The sequence below is a fragment of the Rhinolophus sinicus genome, linkage group LG07 (genome assembly GCF_036562045.2).
Source record: "Rhinolophus sinicus isolate RSC01 linkage group LG07, ASM3656204v1, whole genome shotgun sequence".
Classification (NCBI taxonomy): Eukaryota; Metazoa; Chordata; class Mammalia; order Chiroptera; family Rhinolophidae; genus Rhinolophus; species Rhinolophus sinicus.
The window spans coordinates 13,870,546-13,894,968 of record NC_133757.1 but is presented as its reverse complement, the minus strand read 5'-3'; the positions used below and the strand labels follow the sequence as shown (position 1 = coordinate 13,894,968).

The following is a 24,423-nucleotide window of genomic DNA, read 5'->3' as shown; positions in this document are numbered from 1 at the left end:
AAAAGGGGGGAAATTTAAAAAGGAAAGGGGAAGGGGAATAAGAGGTCCAAATTTCCTGGTATAAAACAATTAAGTCATGGGGATGTAACATACAGCATGGAAATATAGTCAATAATATTGTGATAGCATGGGACAGTGTCAGATGGTTGTTAGACTAATCATGGTGATCACATCTTTAAGTATATAAATGTCAGATAATCATGGTGTACCCCTGAAACTAATACGATATTGTATGTTAGCTATATTTTTAATAAAATTCTTAGGAAAAAAGATAATTCTAGAAAAAAAGGAAATGACCCTAAATGACTTGACCATCTCCTCTACGTTAAAATATCAATATTTGTAGACTATATAGTTTTTCATTTTCTAATTATAACTAATTATAAAAAGTTTAAGGCACCAAGCCAAACCAGTTAAAATATTTTAAGTGTGTAATTGAAGTCAACTGAGAACATAAACTGGATTTATTACCACTGTGCCCCTAAAAGCTTTTCCTCCCTTAAATGTGACCCCTACAGCCTTTATCTCCACAACAAAGTAAAATCCAAACTGAAAATAATTTTCCATGAAAATGTTTATTAAGAAATCCCCAAGTCAATTTCATTGCTAGATGTAATGCAAAAACACACATATAAACTCATGAATATATTCTTTATGCTAGCCCATTTTCTTATTTAAACTTCATAAAAATATTTTTAATATGCATTGCATAAAATTTTCATTTTTGGATCAGCTATTTAATCTCTGTTGGAGAGATCAAGATCATACATAAATAATCTAAACTCACTTTTTAAAAAAACACTACAATCTAAACTTTCAGTTATCTGTTATCTGGAATAAATAGTTCAGATAAATATCATTCATGCAAACTTTCCCCTGGCCTTTATTGAGTAATTATCTACACTCTTTGAGTCACCTTCAGAGTAAAATAATAGATTATTTTCATTGAAATTTTATAAAATTGCATGAAAGGCACAGGTATAAATACCAAAAACCAAGACATTATACAGCAAATTTATTTTTTAATTTAAGTATATATATCACATAAAAGTTTTATCTCATAAAAATATGCTCCATGTTAAATGATTTTAAAGACACATAATTACTTATACATAATGCTTTTAATCTAATTATCCATGATCATGAATCATTTTGGCCCCAAAACCTGCCTTTATTTCCCCTCTGAAGACTGGACGCAGAATATCACTGGAGGGACAAACATCAAGGGTAGTAGGGAGACCAGTCCCAGTTATCACCGATGATGCTGAGAGGCACGCAGCACCTTGAACATTTTATTCGAACGTAGATAAGAAAATAAGCTATATGAGCGACCTTCATGAGGTTTTTCACATAAAGTATATTCTGTATCACTAAAGATTTAACTAACAAGCTACACCTAAGTTACTTAATTACTACGGAGTCCTTCGAGGTAACATTAATATCCAGCTTCCAATTTCCATTCTTTAAAATATTTCTCCATTGTGCTCCTAGATTTCAAGGTGCCAACATTCACGGTGGGTATGATTTTCTGGGGCTTCAGCCACTGAACAAAACGTTTCATTTCTAGGTAGCTGCTGTGTTCACTATAAGGAATTCCTGAAACACACAAAAAAAGATATTGCCTACTAAAAATCAAATTAATTTTTAAAAATGCACAAGTCCGAAATAAAATAAAGGAGAAAAGAAAAGCAATCCAGAGTATTTTTGTCAAAAACTCCCTGATTCTTTATTTCTGATAAAAAGAAAATGTTATTTTATGAATAAAAAGTAAACATTAAAATAATATGAAAACTGAACATTAAAAAATTCTATTACTTTTCTATGCAGACAACAATATGCATTTCTATAGATTCTTATTTATAAGTAGGCTTTTCTTTATAAACAATTCTTCCCTTGAAGCAATCTCCTCAGCTGTGAATTTCAGGAAAATCCTGGAAGAAATTTTCTTTTGAAAGAATTCTTCCCTGTAAGCAGTTCACTCAGCTATTAATTTCAGAGAAATCTGGAAGAAATACGAGTAAATTTTGAAGAACAATAAGCAGGAGACTCTTGATTTCCAGAGCAAGGAAGCGGATTCCAGCCCCTAAGATTCTCACACATAAAAAAAGCAAAAAGAGAAAAAGTAAATCCTAAAAATCCCTCTATCTTCTTTACTGAAGATAAAGTACTACATTGAAAGACACTGAGGGGCTTGTCTGACTAAATGAGGGTTTTTAGAGGCTGCAAGTAAATCACTGGCTAGTGACATATCAGCCATCAATAAAATAAGCTCACTTCTGAGGACAATGGTAAACCTCTCTGGCTGTCACCACATCTAATCCATTTTCTTCCTGCTCTCAGTTTCACAGCATCATCTAAACTTCCAGTGCACAACTGCACACTCTCCTTTCAAGCAGTTCTACAGTTTCCTGTACTTATCACTGATCACACAAACGAAATGATCTGTATTAGTCCATGTCTATTTACTACGGTCATACTCCTTTATATCAGTTTACAATGTACGAAAGATACAGGTTTAGAGTACACAGAGCGATTTGAAACTCTTGAATTGTTTAAAGATTCTGTCGCACCTGTTTTTCTTGCATCTTAATTCTACAGCCCTTTTTAAAAAATGTAAAATAATTACAAACATTAAAAGTGAGAACATTTAATAGTTATACCGTATATTGAAATGTTTCCTTTGGTCTTGGGAATAACATCTGCTATACTTGTTAACTTATTCGAGTGTGTCCATCCTGTAGGTCGAAAAGCCAAAATCTGATCATATCTCCCATTGCACTTCTTCAAATGACTCTGTAAATCCTGGTAAATGAAAATAGGATATTGATTTAATGGTCAATAAAGATGGATTATGTGAAATAAAACAGAATGATTAAAGATGTTAGGTCGGCATAGTCACAGGGAGTTTTCACTTGGTAAGCATTAGTGTGCGACAATCTAGTGCCAGGCTTCCGAAAGAATAAAATCACTAAAAAACAAAATATTTCCCTCTTATCTAAAGTTAAACATGCTTAAGTACAGTCTGAAAAAAAGTAACATGGGGTAACTTTAAACATAACTATGTATTAAAACATTACAATTCAGATAGCTACCAAAAAAAGAAAATTTCCAAGTCCTGCTACTATTAGGTTGTTAATATTAGAGATACTAGTATCTAATAGTATTCCTATTAGAGGTTGGCAAACATCAATCCAAACATATCTCCATGCATATACACCAGTAGAGGATTGATGGATAGAAAGATGGAAATAATTTTATATACTCAACACAGACATACATTTTAAAGATGCACAGTGGCTTTCTCAGGTGTTTACTCCACTCCACCTTTAAATATGAACTAGAATAATATTAAAATGTTCAGGCTGCTACAATTGGGAGTACTGTGCTTCCCTACCAAATCAGGGGTAGAATATAGAATTTTCCACACTAAAGTCATTACAAGTGATGACATTTGATTAACATTTTTAGAAAATCAATAACCAAAGTTCAATCTCTGAGAGATAAAGGAAATCCAGTAAAGATAAAAATGGCACAAGGGATCCAAAAAAGTCTAATACTTTTGGCCTTCAGACTAATCCCAGAGTTTCAAAGGCTTAGAGTAAATTTATAATAAAATTTGAATTTTATTTAAAATAATATAAAATCTGAACTGCATGCGGCGTCATCTTGGATTTCCCAAAGACTCCTTTTTCTTCCCTAGTCATACATATTCTGAACTATTCTAGTGTTCTAAAAGGTGCTGGTACCCATTTATGCATCTACCTATTCAAATCACTCATGCAGTATCTGTCTCAGTATTAACGCCAAGTGCTGGTATTGGAGTGGTGGGGGAGAGACGGCCTTCACCTTCGGGAAGCTTACAGCCGACTGGGGAGACAGTCAATAAACCCCACCTTCTGGGTCTTTTTTAATGGAAACTATCTGCCCTTTCTTAACTTTTTCTAACTTTCATCATCTATTACATCATCAGAACCTAGAAGCCTTACAGACTGACCTTTTCATAAAGGACTCATTTTTTAGTATAAATTCCTAGAAATGGAATTGTTGAATTAAAGGAATAACCCTTAATTTCTACTACTATCCAAGTGGATGAGAGTGGCAATTTCTCTAAACATCAGCACAGAAATATTACCTTTTAAAAAATGTTAATTTGGTAGAAGACAAATATACCACTATTATTTTACTCTTATGTTTGATTACTAATAAAAAGCTGAACATTTTGTTTATCATTTTACTGATGAATTAGTAACAATCCTTTCATTTCTCTTTTGTGTCAAACAATAACCTTTTATTATTAATTTGAAGTCAGTACAAGAATAACTACCATTAAACAGTCATATTTCTTCCCAACTCTACTCCCCACCACACACAAAAGTTTAAGTTATGGATGTATCACTAAGTTTTCATTACAATATTCCTGGCTCTGCAAATTTTCAAGTTTTCTGTCTTGCTTAGTCTAGGGCCTAGCAAATGTAATATAATTTGCTCAATTACTAATCCTACTCCCCTTGTCCTCACAAAAGGAAATAATAGGAAACTGAGGTTTAGAGCAATTATACCTGTGATCCCGTAAACTATGAGTCCAACTTTCCCTATGGGTCATCAAACTTATCCATTCCTACCTGTCTCTGCAAAAACACTCAGGAGAATTAAGTGAGAAGCAATTTCTGCTTTTCATGAGACAAATTAGATTTACCACAAAACATCATTAACCTGTGATACAAACAAAACATGTGACACTGTCACACAAGTCAAACATACAGAAAACACTGCCAACAGTCACTAGTTCTTCATTAACCACAACTGGAGAACTACTATCATGAGGCATTTTATTAAGAATGAGTTAGTCAATGCAAAAGACAAATACTGCATGATCTCACGTATATGTGGAATCTAAAGAACAAAATAAACAAAACAGAAACAGACCCAAAGATACAGAGAACAAACAAATGGTACTAGCTGGGAGGTGGTTGGGGGGCAGGGTGAGAAAGGTGTAGGGATTAAGAAGTACAAATTGGTAGTTACGAAAGAGTCTCAAGAATGTAAAGTACAGTATGGAATATAGTCAACAATATTGTAAAAACTATGTATTGTGTCAAACAGAGGTGCTAGATTGATTGGGGAGATCACTTCATAAATTATATAAATGTCTAACCACTATACTGTACACCTGAATAATACTGAATGTCAACTATAATTAAAAACAATAGTCATGGGGATACATAGTACAGCATAAGGAATATCAATATTATAATAACTATGTACAGTGTCAGATGGGTAATAGACTTATTGGGGTTATTACATTGTGAGGTATATAAATGTCTAATCACTATGTTGATTTGTGCACCTGAAACTAATACAAAAATAAATTAATTTAAAAAAAGGAAAAAAAATTTCCCTAAAAAAACAAAAAGGAATAATTTAGTCAATATAAAGCCCCTGATACAGGACTTGTCTCTGTTTACCGGTAACCAGTTTGTGATAAAAATGCTTTTCAGTATATGCCACTAGAATTATTTTTTCCAATATGCAAATAATCATCTCTAAGATTACTGTTATAATGTTTTATCACATTCAGTAAATCAGGTTTAAACCAGGGGTGGTAGTCAACTCTGTATCACACACATAAACTTGGGTTGTTGAACTATTAGATAGATAGCATGAATGGTATTATTTACAGTGTTTTTAAGGCTTTCAAAAATGCCTTAGAAACCCTGGAAATTAAATCAGGCTGTATTTTCACAAAAAGCCATTAGCTCTGATGCAACAAAACTATTTTTGGCTGGTAAAAAGAAAATAGCTTTAAGTACTAACTAAAATATAGCTTCGTGGTAATAACCATCAGCTTCTGCTCCATCTGTGTTTTGAAGATAAGAAATCATCAAAAATGTCATTAACATCTGGTTACTTTATTGGAGGAAGGGGAAGGTCTCCTGAAGGCAATACCAATAACAGATGACAAATATAGAAAAAACAGACAATGATTTCAGATCATTCTGTTTTCAAAAACACTAGCCTCAAAAACAAAACAAAGCAAAACAAAACAAATGGGTTCAAAATGAGTATTTCTGAGAGATTAAAACTGATCTGAAGTCGTGTATAAAACATTATACTTAAGTTTGTAGCTGTTTGAAGTTTTAGTTCTTATGTAAGTCTGGATTTGTAAATATATGATCCCTAAAAGAAGGCAACGTGGACCAGCACAGTTTGTAAAAGCTGTATGCTGCAAGGGAGTTGTCAGACAGGAAGAGGTGGCCCTTTTCCTGCTTGAGGCTAATGAATCTCTCTACCTGTGTTTCTGGATCCTGCTCAGAAACCTCACTTCATTCGTTATTCCCTTCTCTCACACATCTTTAATTTCTCCATATCCCTCACGCTATGAAAACCCTCATCTCTTATAGCTGACAAACTCCCTTTTGTGCACCTCCCTCCCTTTGGCCGTCAACACGTCTGGCTCCTAGTCACAGCCATGCGCTATGCTTCTTGTTTCCCTTTCCTCACCATTCATTCATTTATTTGTCTTCAAAGCAGATAACTGCCAGTCCTTTTTTTTTTTAAGTATAGAGTTCAGTGGTTTTTAGTATATTTACAAAGTTGTATGACCATCACCACTACCTAATTCTAGAACATTTTCATCACTGTACCCATTAGCAGTCATTCCCCATCTCCCTCAAGCCCTGACAACCACAATCTACTTATTGTCTCTATCGCTTTACCTATTCTGGACATTTCAAATAACTGGAATCATACAAAATATAGCCTTTTGTGACCTGGCTTCTTTCACTTGGCATAATGTTCTCACTTGGCAATATGTTCACTCATATTGTAGCATGCTTAGTATTTCATTCCTTTTCACAGCTGAAAAATACTCCTATTTTATGGACATAACACATTTTGTTTATTCATTCATCATTTGATGGACATTTGAGTTGTTTCTACTTTTTGGCTATTATGAATCATGCTGCTATGAATATTTGCGTAGAAATCTTTATGCAGACATATGTTTTCAATTTTCTTGGTCATATACCTAGGACTGGAATTGCTGGTGATATGATCACTCCATGTTTAACTTTCTAAGAAATTATCAAACTGTTTTCCATAGCAGCTATACCATTTTGTAATCTCACCAGCAACGAATGAAGTTTCCAGTTTTTCCATATCCTTACCAACAATTGGCATTGTCCATCTTTTTTATGATAGCTGTCCTAGTGGGTGTGAAGTGGTGTTTCACTGTGGTTTTGATATGCAGTTCCTGATGGTTGACAACACTGCCCACTCTTTTCATGTGCTTATTGGCCATTTGTATCTGTTCTCGTTCATTTGGTGATTTGTACACCTTCTCATTCATTCCTCACCCTCTGCCATTTGGCTTCCTGCAACATCATGTCACTGAAACCGTTTTTGTGCAGGTCACCAAAGATGTCCTAAACGCCCAATTGTCATTCTCTCCTCATATAACCTCTATGCAGCATATAGCACTTTTAAACACTTTCTTGAAAAGGTTTAGTCCTTTCATTTCTATAATAATCTGATTCTTCCACCCCCATTGTGCTCTAAATGGATAATTTATTCAAATGGAACAAAGTTAGCAGGAAATAAAACTGTATAATAAAAACAATAAAAATATAAAAATATGCTATACCTTCCTCAGGTTATCTGTGTTCATTTTATGATCAATCACTATCTCATTAGCCTCCACACAAATTGAACGGCTCCCAAATTTAAAATAAGTTTGCAAGGCTGGCTAAAACACTAATGGACAAAATTCTGACTTGATTATCTCTGAAATTTCTTATAAATTATATACTCATGAAAATAGGTCATAAAAATTTTACCTTAATCTCATAAACAAAGGAGAAGTTATACCAATTAGAATTTCCTTACTCAAGGGATAGACCTCAAATATTCATTTTCTTCACACAATATAAGTGTTATTATTTATAAGACAGATATAGTAATCAGCATCCTAAGCTTTTTCAGAAAGTTCCATAAAAGTAATTTTATGAATGTCACAGCAAAAGTGAAAATATTTTTTGTGCACATTATGTTCTAAATCGTTTTTAATACACAGGTTTGATACATGCCATTGTTAGGTGTAAAAAGATATTAGCAAATGGAGTAAGATTAGCAAATTCTAAGACTAGAATACGAATAAACCTGACAAATAAGCTCCCCAATCACAAGAGGTCATGTCTTACGTATCTCAATTTATCCCCCAGAACTCACACTAGAACTTCCTCTTAGGATGCCCTTCCACTATTTTGTTTAATCCTCACAAGTAAATTTCTAACATATATCATGTTATAAGGGCTTAATAGTAACACAGAATAGACCTGAAAGAAAAGTCAGAATTCTCTCGTTTCCCTACTCATCCAGGAAGAACTGGAAAACGATCTTAAAAACAGGTCTGGATGGCCAGATAGTTGTACGAGCATGCTTTTCTACATTTGTTTCTTCCCTTATGCCAGTTCTCTAGTTCCCAAACTGGGATATGAATGGGCACATGAATTACTGTATAGAGCTGCACACCCAAAAAAACTGAAAACATTTAAAATGCCCCTAAAAATTTTCCTAGGGCAATTTTTAATACTATAGGTGACTTCATTATAATTGAATTCCTCTAGTTAAATGCGGATAAATGGGATTCTAGTTTACAATCATCAGATTACCTTCTCTAGCTCATCCTAAAAAGACATAACTCTTGAATGCTTACCTTAAAATTAATTTGCATCATTGGAAGAAGGTGAACCAGTGAATCGCACATGTCTACAGTGATGAGGGAATTAATTTCTGGTATATTGAGGCACTGTAATGTTTTATATTTTTCTTGAGACATGCCCACTTTTGAACCTAAAACATCAGCAATGGCTACAGGCAAAGGAAAAGGTTAAAAATAGTAAAATAACAGCTTATAAAAAATAATAAAATTACAACTTAATCAAATTTTAAAATAAGAATTTACCAAATAAAAAGAAATTCAAAACATTCACACTTTGCCATATCTGTAAAAGGCTGAATAATTTTGTTGGTTAACTGTGTGGAATAAATTGCGAGAAAACCAAAGAATTTATTTTTAAAAACCTAGTATTTACAAATTGCAAAATATGTATAGAAAAGGGTAGATGATGAGAAGAAACCAAATCTGGAGTTAAAACCCTGACTTCGTCACTTCATATCTTAATGTTTGACGTTATGTGACCATAGTTAAGAAGAAATGGAAAGTACTGTGCAGAATAGCACAATGCTATCTAGATAAACTACAGTTACATATCCAGAAATCATTTAGGAACAAAAATTAAAACTATTCTCTAAGATAAATGACGGTTATCATCAAAGAATGCAGTTATGCAACTATGCACTAGTCATCTTTCAAAGTTGACTGAAATACTAAGGCAGCATGGGCATTTGCTCTATAAACATTTTATAGATATAAAGGCTACCATAAACACACTTATCAAATGTTTCCATTAAGTTAAGCCTCTCAGAGTTTAAATGGATCAGACTCTATCAAATTTTCCTTCAACTTCAAAGGCAATATTGCACCATTTCAGGAAATAAATATCAAGCACAAGAATAAAGACTGAAAGAGCTTTATGCAAAAAGAAGCTGATCTTTATAATATATTAATGTAAATTAGATACAGCTAACACCCACCTAGGAAGACTTTCTCTTTTCCAATAGAGTAAGTGCCACAGACAACAAGAGTTCGTGGGTTTAGAGTTACAGCCTCAAAGGCAGTGTTGATGGCAAACTGGATAACCTCTTGCTGAGACGGAAAGGAGTATTCTGGGCTGCAGTATCTATGATAGGGAAATATGGTACTTAGTAAAAGAGCAACAAGAAAGCCAGAGCATAAAGCTGGATGCTATTTTAGCAAATTTACATTCAACAGCAGTGTAATATACTAACACCACTGCAAGTTATCTCACTGCCTGTGGTTAAAATATTTGTTACCAGGTAATGATAATTTATGATGGAGTTATGCATGTTCAGTATTCTTTTTCTCACTGTGTTTCTTTTATCATCTTCAAATAAAGAAATTGCCTTTTTTTCTTCAAGAATATTTCTAGCCAGGCAGCTATTTTAAGATCTGAATTATAAAGCTCAATATCTTCTTTTTTTTAAATCCCTATCACTATATAAAAAAAAAAATACTGTTGACAGGGATTATCTTTGGACTAAAGAATTCTGATGTACTAAAAAAAATAATTATTAAAATAATGAAACGAAACATGAATTTAATGAAGTAGTTTTAAATCAAACAGTTAATATTTATATGGTTGTTCTCTGTTAGGAGATACAGAAATATATATAGCATTACAGGAATATAATAAATCCATTGGTTCTACCTCAAAACAATAATACCTAATGAAAAACTAACCCTAAGGCTACTATCTATATATATTTGAGATGAAAACTAAGTGCTTTTTCACTAAAAAGGTCAATGTACAAACACCAAAGAAACCTTTTCCCCAATCTTCAAGATTGTTTTTGCTGGTCAACAATCAGAATAGAGGAAAAAAGAAACTTAGTCCTTTCGCCTATAAAAACACACAAAGAAATTCAGAATTGCATGTAGAATAGTACTAAGTAACAAGAAAAGCTTTTTTTAAAACTTATTTGCTTTATTTTTTTAGTATTTAATGTAAATATAAAGGAGTGGAAAAACTAGCGTTAGAAAACTGGATGTGCAAAGACCATCTTTTACTAAAATATGCCGTACAAACTCACTTCTCCTTAAAACAGGTTGAAATAGGTAACATAATTAATTTCTAACAAATTGCTGAGGTATTTTAATATACAATAAAAAGATAATGGCTTATACCATTATGTTTATAGCACTTAGGAATTCAAAGTTGTCACTTATGAACTACCTTTTTGAGAAAGAATACAATTCTGAATGTTCAGAAATAGAAATGTATTCTGGCCTCAGTTTTCTCTTCACATTTATACTTAATAGTTACAGATAGTTTGAAAGGGTAATCTAAAAGAGTGTTTTCCTCAAGTTTGCCCCCAATTTTTCTTCCATGTTTCAGTAATAGGATTCTCACATAAACCGTATTTTCAAAAGGAAACTACAAAAACATTGAGCTGTAGTCAGTTAAGACATGTAATCCCAAACTTGTCCCTAAGCAAATGTGTTTTTTCAAACAGCATCCCTCTGATAAACAGACCTAAAATGACATTTGACAAAAAGCTATCATTTTGATTACCTAAGCAAATGTTCACATTATTCATAATATACAGGGCAAACACTGTCTGTGGGAACAGGAAGCACACCAAAAAGCCTCTCTTACGTGGTATCTAGGTAAAGCGTGTGGATTTTCTGGCCAGCGAGAAGGGAACGTTCCATGCTGGGATCTGCTCGGAAGTCTCCGGTGTGTAGTATGACATTACCATTAGGAAGATAAAAAAGGATCATGACAGCACCTGGACAGCTGAACACAAACATTTCAAAGAAATAATCGTATCATGAGCAAAGCACCTAAAGGAAGAGTACTTATTTCAATATCAAGTTCATACACGTTATTAGCTGACTACAATGACAAAGCATTGTATGAAAGAGAAAATGTCGTACTTTCATTAGGGAAATTTACATCATAAAAAAAAAAATTGGCATGCTGGAAAGGATTAATTCAATAGACCTGGGTTGCTCAAACTCTACACATTCCCAAGAAAGATCTGTGTTTAGGACTAGGCCTTGGGTGACGAGTTCTGAGCCCTTGGAATATTCTGCTGAGAAGAGCACATTTTGTATGCCTGAGGCACTGCACTGGGCCATGTGGTACTAGTGTGATCAGACAGTCTATGCTAACAATGGGATCTATAGTGAATGCCTGTTTTTGCTCTAGGGGACTGGAGTCTGAGTAGCTGAGGTCAGTCACGGGGTGTTGCAGGCGTAAGTGACTGACCCTCAATAAAAACCCAGGACGACGAGGCTCCAGTGTGCCTCCCTGGTTGGCAACACTTCCCATGGATTGTTACACATTGTTGCTGGCAGAATAAAGCACATCTGTGCTACTTCTTTACACGAAGACCCCTGGAAACGTGCTCCTGGTTCCTCCTGGGTTGGCCTCCCATTGGCCTTTCCCCTCTCCTGATTTTAATCTGTATTTCTTCCCTGTGATAAGCTGTAACCACAAGTTTAACAGCTTTGCTGAGTCCTGTGCGTTCTTTTAATGAATCACTGAGCCTGAAGATGGTCTCGGGGATCCCCGACACAAAGGGCTGGGAAAATTACTGCCAAAACACAAGGAACTTTCATTTCGAATTCTAAGAAAACATAGGAAATAATTACATTTGTAAGTAAAACCTTCCCCTTACCTCCCAGCCCAAAAACTTCTTATATTAATTTTTGCTCCAAAAGACACATTAGAGCTGATGGTCCGGCTAGGTCTTATTTTCGGAGAAACACGGTAGTTTCAATAAAAGAATTCTTAAATAACTATGCCAATGTACTTTCCTTTTGAATATTTTAAAAAAGGCGATTATTAAGGCAACTTGAATACTTACTGATTGGCATCAAGCAAAACAATTTTGACACCATTTACCATACATTCAGTGTCTAATGGCAATGGATGGATATATTGTTCTTGCACATGAAGTTTCCTCTTCAACAAATTGCCAGTTATCTGCAAAACAGGATGCGCTTATTGCTGATCCAGTAAAACACTAAATAAGTATTTTATTTCATATCTGGTTTAGAACCCAAGCATCTTAATAATCTCCCTGTTCTCCCAATTACATTCAATGTAAACTCTCTAGAATGCCAGGAAGAACTTCCTGAAATGACTGTCACAACTCTGCTTGGTCACTGACTCTCCCTCACTTGTGATAAGTCCATCCTTAGCATGAGTTATAAAACCCTTCATGTCTGGCCCTGCCCCTTCCTGTAGATTTATCTGCTGTTATTTACTATGTCATGTGTAGCCATTCTGAAATATATGAAGCACCTGGAACGCCTCTATTTCTCAGGTGTCTGTGCTTTTATAACCAACCTTAGTCTCTACCTGCAACGCTCTCTCCTCTTTCCTCTGCCTGGTTCTAGAATCAGACAGACCTGTGTTCAAATTGTGACTCTGCCATTACTAGCCCTGTGACTTGGGGCATATCACTTAACCTCTCCAAGCCTCAATTGTTTCACTAATAAAAAAAGGAGAATTCAAAAATGCCGTGAAAATTAATTCAAACTCTAGCCAAAGCCCTTGGTAGGCATTCAAATGTTCATCTTTTAATAATTAGTTCAAGCTATTTCATCATGAATCTTTTTCCAACGTTACCCTGGGACAGAGTAAAGCACTCCTTTCTCCCTACTTCTATGCATTCTGTTTATGTAACTATTACAATACTGATCCGTTCCTGGTATTATTTGTGAATGGGTCCTCTGAAGGCTGTAGGCTCCTCAAAGTTAGGAATTTTGCCTTGGATATTTTTTTAGGCCCTCAATAAATGTGTATTACACGAAACTTGTTTTTTTTAGTACATTGTGAAGTAGTTTATCTATTATTGTTTCTATATAATAAAACATATTTAAAAAAACTTTTTTAACTGTTGACAATACCTCATTCAATTTTAGAGTCTCAATGTGGAATCTGTTTTCTCATATCTTGTCTAGAATTGTACGTAGTTCTTACAATTTTAATTTTTCTTTTTTTTATTTCAAATTGCTTAGAAATTCACTGCATTCTACAAATTCAGAATTTAGAATACTAAAACTTACCTCACTACAATAAATGGGAAATGTGAAGTTTCTAGACAATCCAGCATAATGATCAGAATGAAAATGTGTGAGAAAATAGGCTGTACAACCTTCAACCAACCCATACTGAAAGGCATCAACGGTAAAGCCAGTTCCTGCAATGAAAATACCAACACTGCTGCTTGAGCAATAGCCAACAAAGGGAAAAATATCCAATTTGATTATAAATACCAAACCCTCTAACAACTTTACATCTCATTTTTAACTTAACTTGATAACTTAATTTAAAACTTACACCAAATGCGTCATCTAAGTTTCCGCTAAATATTCTAGTATGGGCTTTTTAAATGAATAACTATACAAAACATAAATAAATAAAAAATCAAAGTGCTAAGCTACAAAGCAATTATTTGTTTTATTTTGAATATTGTTTCTCTGAATATTTTCAAGATACTTACTGGGAACCTACATTCCTTTACTTCTGCAAAACAGCAAAAACACTAACTTTCTTCTAAAACATAAATTCTCAACGGGGCAGTAGTGATATGCTTCTAAAGGGGGCAAAAATGATTGAAGGCCCCTATGATATTTCAATGGTTTGTGGCCCTCCAAAGGGCCACAGTACAATAACAGATAAACAATATATCAGTAGTATTTGAATTTCATTGCAGGGGAAAGGGAAGAGTGAGGGAAACAAGAAAAAAAGGTCTAAAACAGTCTCCCTACAGGAGCATTAATTTAAAAAGAAAAAGGTTGAGCTGCTCTAAAATGTATTCAAGAAAGAACTACCCAAGTGTTCTGACTGTGATATGCAAGTGAATAAGCAAAGCTTCACAATTTTATTGAGACTTAGTAACACATGTCATACTAGTTTTAGGCTCATTTAAAATACAGGAAATCAATCAAAATAATTATTAAAAACAAAACTAGTGCTATGATGTACATAAATGCTATTCACTGTATAAATATTTTGAACAAATTATAGTTCTAGAACACCAATAAAGCACTTTAAAATATCTTTCTGAAACCAACTGTATTCTGGTAGCTTTATTTTCTTTTTAGAAAAAGAGTTATTTGTTTCTTTAGTAATAAAATTAATTTCACTATTTTTTTTTACTAACTCATGTATAAGTGCATGAAAAATTATAGGAACATGAAAAGGCTGAGAAACTAATTTATGATAGGTTTAACAATGTTTGGCATTTATGATGACCTGTACAACCTGTGACATTTTCCTTCTTTGAAGCTATTTAGTAGTACTTTGCATTTCTTAAGTGCTTAGAGACTCTTTCTTCTATTATACTTACTTTCAGAGAGCCTTTCCTCCTTATATCTTAAGCTGATCTTTACTGGTGTTTGTCAAATCTGTAATACCTACATAACTAGTACATACAGTATCTTCTATATAAAATATGTTTAATAAAACTTTACTGCACGGAGCAAAAAAAAAAAAAGATTAAATACACACAAACAATCAGTATTACAAGTCAATGAAGTATAAAAAAGCAAAGGTAACACAAAAAATTGTTTCATACAAATATATACAACATGGGCAATGAACATGAAATCCAAAACAGTTGATTGTCTGTAGATACATTAAGCATTTATACTTCAACTTACCCGGTATTTTTTTATAGAATGGACATGTCCTTTTTCTTAATTCTGCATTAGATGACTCTGGGATTTTCGTGTTGCCTCTCTGCAGTCGGCCACAAGCTGATTTTATGAAGACTTTCTCTTTACTTAAATTGACTGTTCCAGCTTCTGTCTTGTTAATAAGGTGATTTGACCTCTTCTGAAGTGATCCTTCATGTAGTGAATCAGACTTTTTAAGTCTCTTTCTTTGATGCTGTGACCTCTTACTAGAAAGTTCCACAGACTGCCAGTTCTCATTTACATTCTTTGCTTCAAATTCTAAATCACTTAAAGATTTTTCTGCTTTCCTCTTGCACCGCTGAGACCTCTTTTCATTAGGACTTGCAACTGCATTTAAGTTGATCCCTTCTAATGCACTTTCCCCTATTAATTTCTCTTCTTTTATTTTGGGCGGTAGACCAAAATACACACCTATATCCATTTGTTTCATTGCCTTGGTAGAAGGGTGTATTGCATTACACTTAGGGCCAGATGGCAATGTTTTCAAAGACTTAGCAGCAGTAGGTATACTAGAAAATTTCTCTGTATTTAAAACTGTTACTTTAGTGTCTACCATATCATCTGACGCCTTTCTGCAGAAACATGCTGAGTTAGTACTGTTCTCAGCACTGAAGTTTTTACTTGAAAATTCTCTAATTTTACCCTGGGTTGGATGGAACGAAAAACACCCTCCTCCCTGGCTTTCAAAAGGTTTTGACATTGCACTCTTAAGTAACGGAAGAGAAATTTGATTGTAAACAGCTGATTCCTCAATTACTTGTTTCTGTTTATTTGATTGAGATGAGTGAAATTCTGGCTCACCAGGTTTTACTTTAGTGGCCTGATAACTAGAAGAAGCAAACCCCCCGGCTAATGCCGGAGGAAACAACAGAAAGTCATCATCAGTATATGCTGGATCATGATATAAAATACTATTCTCATTTGGGAAAATAAGTTGAGACGAAACATTTAGAGTTTTGTATTTATACAATTCTTCATTGTATTTATCTTGAGTTAAGAAGCTATTCACTTTGGGGCTGCTCTCCTGGTGTATCAATAAGGGACCATGAATTTTTTTAAACAAAGTACAGCTGTTGTCATCTTCGAGGCTGCCATCTCTAGAGCTTTCTGTAAAAAGTGGTTCCCGTTGTGAATCATCCAGCTTCTCATCTATATTGTATGTTTCTTCATCACTTTGAAGTGGAGAATAGGAGATTTCACAGTCACTAAAGTCATTTTTTGGCAATGGTAAATTTGTGTGTTCTGAGTTGTTTTGGCTGTCTAATTCTTCAGCAAGAGGAAAACCAATTCCTACCAGTTTGTCATTATTAACACATTGTGCAAATTGTGGAGCTTGTTGGGGCGTTTGGATATTTGTTGAAAAGGAAATATTTTTATTTGTTTCAACTGGAAACTGAGATTTTCTTAGACACTGTGTCACCAAGAAATGATCAGCTGATACATTTTTGAAGTTCTCAGTTTGTTCCTGATTTGGATACCATCCTTCCTCAAGACTACAAAGAAAGCTTGAATTAGTCTCACTGAAACTACCAGCTGACCCACGTGACGGACTGCTGGAAGGACCATTACTTGCCCTGCTTTGAGCTAGCAGGAGGTGAGTATATCTCTTGTAATGAGAAGGAATTGTTGAGGTACACAGAAGACCATCAGGACACTCTGAAAATTTTAATAAAGAAAGAAGTATTATAGGATCAAAACACAGACTAAGCTTTGACAGCATTAGCACTATAAATTAACACAAAAGTGGAAAGTCATCAGCCCTACTTGAGGCCTTGGGACAATAACGATCTTTATGAAAATCAAAAGCTCAGCATAAAATAACAGTAGTACAGTATGGTTCTGCAAGGTGCTAGTTATTATTTTTAAATCAAATACTCTTAAATTTCTTTTCAAATAATCTTTTCGCAAAAAAATTTTAACACTAACACCTTTGTCCCTGCTAAGTAACCCTCACAAATATGAGGGTTCAAAATCCATGTATGCTTGCATTTCGTATTTCATAATCGTGTGCTACAAACTGACACCATCAGTTTCACTAGTTCACTATTGCTCAGACAATAAAGAATACAGAAGACTGGTATATCGCTCACACATGTTTATCTTATCAAGCAACAGATTTATGACAATTGTACCAAATTAGATTCCATTATTTAACATTCACACTGTATACAATAATAATAACAATCTTAATTATAGTTGCCCATACCCTGGATAATTTAGATTCTTTTCTAAGATGTGAAATTCAATTTGATAAACTGGTTAATAATAAGGCTTTAATAATCTGAAAACCATTCCGTATCGTACCATTATGATGGAGAAACATTCTGTATACCATCTTGGCATTTCCCCTTGTATGTTCATTTCTAGGTTTGTAAAAAAAATGACCTCCCCCCAAAAAAAAGATGTTACATTAAATTAGAAGACTTCATTGCTTGAAATTTAACTTAAAACCTCTTCTGTTAAAAGTATCTGTTATAGAACAGAGTTGAATTCAAGATGAGTACATCTGAGATTCTAGTCAAAGGAGTTTAGTCAGGAAAAAAGAAAAATCTCTTTGAGGTGGCTTTATCTATAAAATATTTGACCCTGAGGTGGTCACCATGGGACTCCAACTTCCATTTCTGGTATTCAAACCACTTAAAAGCAAATTACTAGCATTTGATGAGGCTATCACTCGCTATACTTTTATAAGAAAGGCTAATGCCAAATTTTAAAGAGTTCTTTTGCATCTTCATGCAGAACTTTAAAATGATAACTAGAGGTTAATAATGAAACGTCTTGTGAATCACATTTAACATGAAAACCATACTGAGTATTATTTTTATTTTACTGAATTTTAATTCTTTGAGATTTAAAAATCTATGTATGGTATATATAACTTTAAAATATACAAATCATCATAAACCATTCTCCATATACTCCAAAATGGATTTTCTACATATTAAACATGACATTAATTATATATTTTAAAACATAAAAATATAGCATTACTTCAGTTACCAACTGAGACATTCTTATTAGAATCTTCATAACCTAAGATTCCCAGTTCCTCTTTCTGTACATTAGCATGATGAATCCAACATAACTATATTTAGAAGACTGGACTATACTCTTAGTTCTGTAAGTCTGTTTCATAAAAAATAACAAAATGGGCAAGTTGTTTAACTTTTAAGAAGCCACATCTATAAAATGTCAATACCACCTACCTTGTGCGAGCGTTGTGACAGTCGAGTCAACAGAGTGAATGTATCTAGGATAGTATGTGCCCAATTAACACTTACGAAAAATAACTGAGATGTTTAGGGACTTTCATGAAACAAAATGCATTTAAACTATTTTTAAGTTTGCAACATGCTTTACAATTATACCATCAACTGTTATCTTTTTATCCTTCTTAAGGGTCAATTAACTACCTTGTTTGCCTCTAGGGTCATTTATACTTACAGTGTCTCATCTCTCTTGGTTTATTGGTGGCCTTGCTTGTTTCACTGGACTGATATGTCTGGCCTAATACAGGCCTATTTAAAGACCACCATCTTTTTTGTAATCTTACCTGTTTCAGAGACTGATGGAGAATCCAAACACTCAAAAACATGCCATCGAGGTGTTTGACCTAACAATGAGGAAAAAGGCATCTGGCAATTTGGACAGTAGCCATCATAAACTGGGCGTATCTTCGGAGACACTTGTTTGTTTTTGGGAGTCCTACTCTGCTTTCTCGGAGTGGTCTCCTTGCCTTGGGACTGCTGGGTACCATCTCCACAACTAGAGTTCTGACTGGAAGCTACAGAAGTCTGATTATCTGTTGCTCCAAGGCACATTTCAGGGTCCTTTGTCTCCTCTTTAGCTTCCACAGTTCTTTTATTTCTGTTTCGTTTGGACTGTTTTTTCCCATCTGTTGCTTTTTCAACAGTTTTTGGAATATTCTCAGAGCAATTATTTGGATGTACTCGTTTTAGTTTCCTTTTGGATTTGTATTCCCAGATGTCTTCTTCCAAAAAGGTATCTTCTGACATGGCAAAAATGATTTCTATCATTCAAGAAGCACTAATCTTTATTACATTGAGAGTCTATTTCTTGTTATAAAAATTTTAAATGGAATTATTTTGCTGAGAAAAAGCTTAACAAAAACCCCACTAACTTCATGGGAATCTAAAACTCTGGTAATGAATATATTGGCAAACTACAAACCTTACAGGCGAGAACACCTGCTGTTTCATTTATACCACAATAAAATTAAGATAACCTACGTAGCATCTCAGAAGTTTTCTATTTTGGCTACTATTTCATTCAGATACCTCGGCCTCTTCCATGACTCGATTCAAAAAAACTAAGAATCAGTAATACTTTGAAAATTAAGCACTAATGACAATCTCAGAACAAGCTTCGTAAAATTGTTATGAAGCCCCTATTCTCTTTCAACTGGACAACTGTCCAAATAATTCACAGTCCCTGAACAACTGGCTGAGCAGGTGTTCTGAACAGTACAATGGCCGCTTCAGTTTGCTAATCACACAGTCACTCCACAATCCAAGTGTGTGATTCTCAATCAACGTAACTGCCCTTCTCCATGACTCGTTGACATTCAACAACTTCAGTTTCCTGGGTCAGGCCAACATCTTCCACCGGCAGCAATGAACAAACACTGCACAAGAAACAAAATTCAAATTTGTGAAGTCATGCCTGCACTGAGGCCACAGTCCTAAGTCCAGACCAGAGAGGACGTCTGCCTGGAGGTGACCAGCCCTTTCTCCACCAGCCTCAAAACCAAGGTTCACCTGCCCGACGCCTCCCAAGGTCTCTACCTTCTCTTTGGACACAGGAGACAGCAAGGACAGCGTGGGGTCTTACCCATGCAGGGCAGGGAGCGAATGCGCTGCTAACACAGCCCGCCCCATAAAAGCAATCACAGCCCTCCCCTTCTACAGGCAGCAGCCGAGCCCTCAGGGAGCCTCGCCGCCGCCCACCTGCCAGCAGCCCCCCAGGGAGCAGCTCCAGCTGCGTCCGCTCCCCTCAGCGACCCCCCTCCTCCAGCCCCGCTGCAAACCTATTCTCGCCCGCACTTTCAGCACTGCACAGCGACGAAATAGTGCATCTGTGTATAAGCCAAAGCCATCGGCCAGTCACCCCCAACTTTAAAAAGCCTTTCCCTTAAGGATATCCCTACTCCTTTACCTTTCTTGACTTGGCGGGAACTGCTTCCCCCGCCAGTGCTGTGTCGAATCGGCTGGTCCCGGTCTAACAGTCAGACTTTATACAGGCCGAAAAAAAAAAAAAAAAAAAAGTGCCCGTTTTTAAGTCCTACGGATTTATTTTTTTTGTTCTCAAACCTATTAATTGCCAAAGTGAAAGGTGGGGGAACAGTATTCTTAGAGCTTCTGGAACGCTAACCCAGAGGCCTTTTCATGTGGAATCTGGCGTTCTGAATGTCCAGGCTCGGCTGTGGCGAGAAGGTGTAGAAGGGGCGGGGTGGTTTGGGGCGGTAGTTTAATTCCGTGCCCGGGAACTGCGGCGATTTGTAGTATTTTAGCGTTTGAATGCATGCTTACGAAAGAAAAAAGTATCGTTAGTGTGGAGTGGGCCTGGTGGAGAGAGTACGGTGAAAGTGACGTTTTGAAACCGAAGGACAGTAAACGCTTCTTCTCTTCCCAAACGAGCCTGTCCCGCGGGCCCGGCGGCCGCCTCCGTACTGTCCGGAGAGAACATGGCGGCCCCCGGAACCCGGAGCTGCAGCCTCTCGGGCCTGCTCCCGGCCCAGACCTCGCTGGAGTACGCCCTGCTCGACGCCGTCACCCAGGAGGAGAAGAAGAACCTGGTCTACCAGTATCTGCAGAAGGTGGACAGCTGGGAGCAGGACTTGCTAGTGCCCGAGTTTCCGGAAGGTGAGGGGCTGGCTTCGGGGTGGGGACCCCTCCCGGAACCTCCCCTTCCTCAGGGACAGTGCCCTCCCCTGAAGCGGTGGGCGAGGCGGGGTTGGGTCCTGCACCCGGGCTGGCGCTTTGCCCAACTTCAGCCACGGCTTTGCAATTCGCAGGTGTCCTCCTGGGGGGCGTGGGGACCTGTATATTCGTCCCTATATCCCGAGTCCCATCCAGGACTTGGGTTCACTAAGTAGACATTCCATGGATGTTTAGTGGCCCCAGTTGGCAATGACTGAAATGTCGATGCCACCCTGTTCTTTCAGTCTGGTTGCCCAACATGGTTCATCGTCCTCATCTTTCATCATCCTAGCTGGCTTTTATTGATCACTTCTTATTTATTGATCACTTATGTGGTACACAGTTCTAAACCCTGAAGGGGTATCTTATTTATCTTATTGAATCCTCCCTACAACCCATTGAGGAACTCATTATTAGCTCTATTTTACAGTGGGGGAAACTGAGGCACTGGGAGGTTAAGTAATTTGCCCAGGGCCTGACAACTAATATCTGCCAGAGTCGGATGAGAGAGACCCCAGATGGGCCGGTTTCTTAATTGTGCCACACTTCCCGGTGAATCCATTGTGGCCCATCTCCGAGGTTTGAATCCCGCTGGCTCTGTGAGTTTTGGGAACGTGAGGGAACTGATGCCCAGCAGTGCTATTTGTGAAGCACGACTTGCTATGATAAATGAAACCCTACTTTACCTTCTTTGGTTGGGACTGTCATTGTTTTGCCTGGTGGTGTTGGCATGTCTCCTGGCATGACACTGAAACCACATGTATAGTTAATTGGTTGGATGTGGCAGGGTTCAGTATCTAATGAGAGGTATATGGGAACCTTACCTCTGACAACAGTCTTGTATGTCTTTCCAAGCCTTTTGCTTCCACCTTGAAAAGTGCTTATTTTTTTCTATTATTAATCCTAGCCTGGATTGGAAAGTTTGTGGAATCCCTACAAAAGAATTGGGTGCATGAGTGCTTATCAAAGAAACTTTAAAAGATTGTATATATATATATACAATTGTATATATATATTCACCTATTGCTGCATGAATTGTATTCACCTATGCACATTTTTTAAAAACTTTGTGAGAAGTTAGTTATATAGTACACTGTTATGAAAAAGAGCAGGTCATCAGCTAGGATTTAGGCCAATGTTTTTATTTTCTAGTCTTATTTGTATTTACAGTGAGTGTATTTTATTACCATGAAATTTGACCTCTGTGACTGGTAAATAATGTTACAAAATATTCAGGCTTTGTATTTGACATAGTGAAATTTTCTGCTGGACCTAATTATTGAGGACAGAATACTGGAGATGAGTGTTTTTCTTGGTTTCTTTATCAATAAACTGTAATCAAGAAGTCATAAACATAACTCTATCTCAAAAACAGTATGCTTTGTTCATTTCTTAAACACGTTTATGGGAACCAGTGTGGTATAGTGGATAGATTCAGAGAGACCTGAGATTAAATCCCAGTGATTCCATTTGTTAGCTGCATGATTTTGAGCAAGTTACTTCTCCAAGCCTACTTTACTCAACTTAGAAAAAGGAATGCATATTTACCTTTCAAGTTTATTATGTGGATTGGAGTTAATATACCTAAAGTTCTTAGTTCAAAGGAGAGCTATATAAATCTTAGCAGCTTTTAAAATTATATTCACTGTATTTATAATTTTAAAACTTATTATTAAACCTGATAAGCACCTAACACAACAACTGACATATAATAATACCTTCCCTGCCCCCATCTAAGTCACTGTTGACTATTTACAGAAAATAAATTTAGAAGACAGATTCATAAGTATTTTGCAATTAGGATGTAAAATATACATTAATTAATTTGAAGTTTTGTATGATCACTTGACCTGGTATACAATTAACACTTTATTAAAGTGGATAACTAAGAGGTCGCTGTACCCTAAAACCTCACTAGATTGGATTGGTAGAAACATTAGTTTCATTTGCAGATTTTTTTTTAGAATTTTGTTATAATTGAGTAATTCCAGTTACTGTTATTAGTCATTAGCTGTTATTAAGCAATTGTTCCACCCAACTCTGGCTTTCAGTTTCTATAAAATATTTCCAAATATCTGTTTCAATGTATAATTAAATATTGTACGTCAACTATACTTCCAAAAAGGTATAATTGTTTTAGTAGCTGCTTTTATTTTCTTATATCAAATTCATTATCGTTCCTTTCTTAAATTTGTTGAATGAAGATGCTGTACCTTTAATATTAGTTTAACAAAATCTTCATAGTGCATAATTAAAATTGTAAATCATGGTCAAGTGGTTATAAATTGTGATTTGCAAAAGTACAGATTAATGAGATTTTATTTTTCTTTGTAGGGAAGGGAATACATTCTTCATCAATATTAATGTTGCTTCCATGAAATCTATAATAGTATATTTTGCTTAACTTTGACTTTAAAATAATTTGCATTTAAGGTTCCATTCAAATACAAAGCATTTTTGTTTTGTCTTATGAAATTGGCTTATGCATTTTGTATGTTTATCCTTTTAACACTTTTCTCCTATTTGATATTTAGTCACGTCTTGCTATTCTTAAGGTTGACCTTCATTCTCAATAGCACATTTGTACCTAATTGTGTACTTAGTCCCTCTTAATATTTGACATTTCCTCTTGTTTTTACCTAAATGTGTTGATTTTACTTCTTTCACACAAAGACTATTATACTATTTCTGAAAGAAATTTAGTAGCTCTATCTTGCTATATTTGCGGACTACCTCATGATAGCTTCTTTCCAATCTTATTCCCCTCATCCCCTCTCCGACCCATCCTCTCCTTAGAAATAACAGTAGTTCACATTTTAGTGGAAAGTTTTAGATAAATTGTCTTTTCCTTTAATCATGATAATTTTGTGTAAATTTCAGGTTTAGAATGGCTGAACACTGAAGAGCCTATTTCTGTCTACAAGGATCTATGTGGGAAAGTGGTCATCTTTGATTTCTTCACCTATTGCTGCATAAATTGTATTCACCTATTGCCTGATCTCCATGCCTTAGAACACACCTACTCTGATAAAGGTATCTGCCCTTTAATTGGTTTTTAATAACAGACTTTCCTGGCAAAGGCACTGGAAGAGTAGCTGATTCGTTTGCCTATAGAAGAGTGAACATTTG

General features: G+C 35.6%; 2 protein-coding genes across 2 annotated transcripts in view; one reads left to right on the top strand and one right to left on the bottom strand.

Annotated features, from left to right (window-relative positions):
* Positions 1–556: 556 nt before the first annotated feature.
* DCLRE1A (DNA cross-link repair 1A) lies at positions 557–20,662 on the bottom strand. Its single transcript, XM_019725191.2, has 10 exons — positions 20,531–20,662; positions 18,909–20,000; positions 15,320–17,011; positions 13,721–13,854; positions 12,514–12,632; positions 11,298–11,438; positions 9,655–9,800; positions 8,714–8,868; positions 2,661–2,802; positions 557–1,596 (listed from the first exon to the last, which is right to left on the bottom strand). Exons 2-10 carry the CDS (start codon positions 19,390–19,392, stop codon positions 1,436–1,438), a joined length of 3,174 nt encoding a protein of 1,057 aa, XP_019580750.2. The 5' UTR covers positions 19,393–20,000; positions 20,531–20,662; the 3' UTR covers positions 557–1,435.
* A 140-nt stretch (positions 20,663–20,802) lies between these two features.
* Positions 20,803–24,423, top strand: part of NHLRC2 (NHL repeat containing 2) — a 38,440-nt gene continuing 34,819 nt past the window's right edge. The window contains exons 1-2 of the mRNA XM_019725195.2: positions 20,803–21,237; positions 24,175–24,327. Of these exons, the coding sequence (XP_019580754.2) occupies positions 21,060–21,237; positions 24,175–24,327 (331 nt within the window). The 5' untranslated portion in view covers positions 20,803–21,059. The remainder of the gene's footprint in view (positions 21,238–24,174; positions 24,328–24,423) is intronic.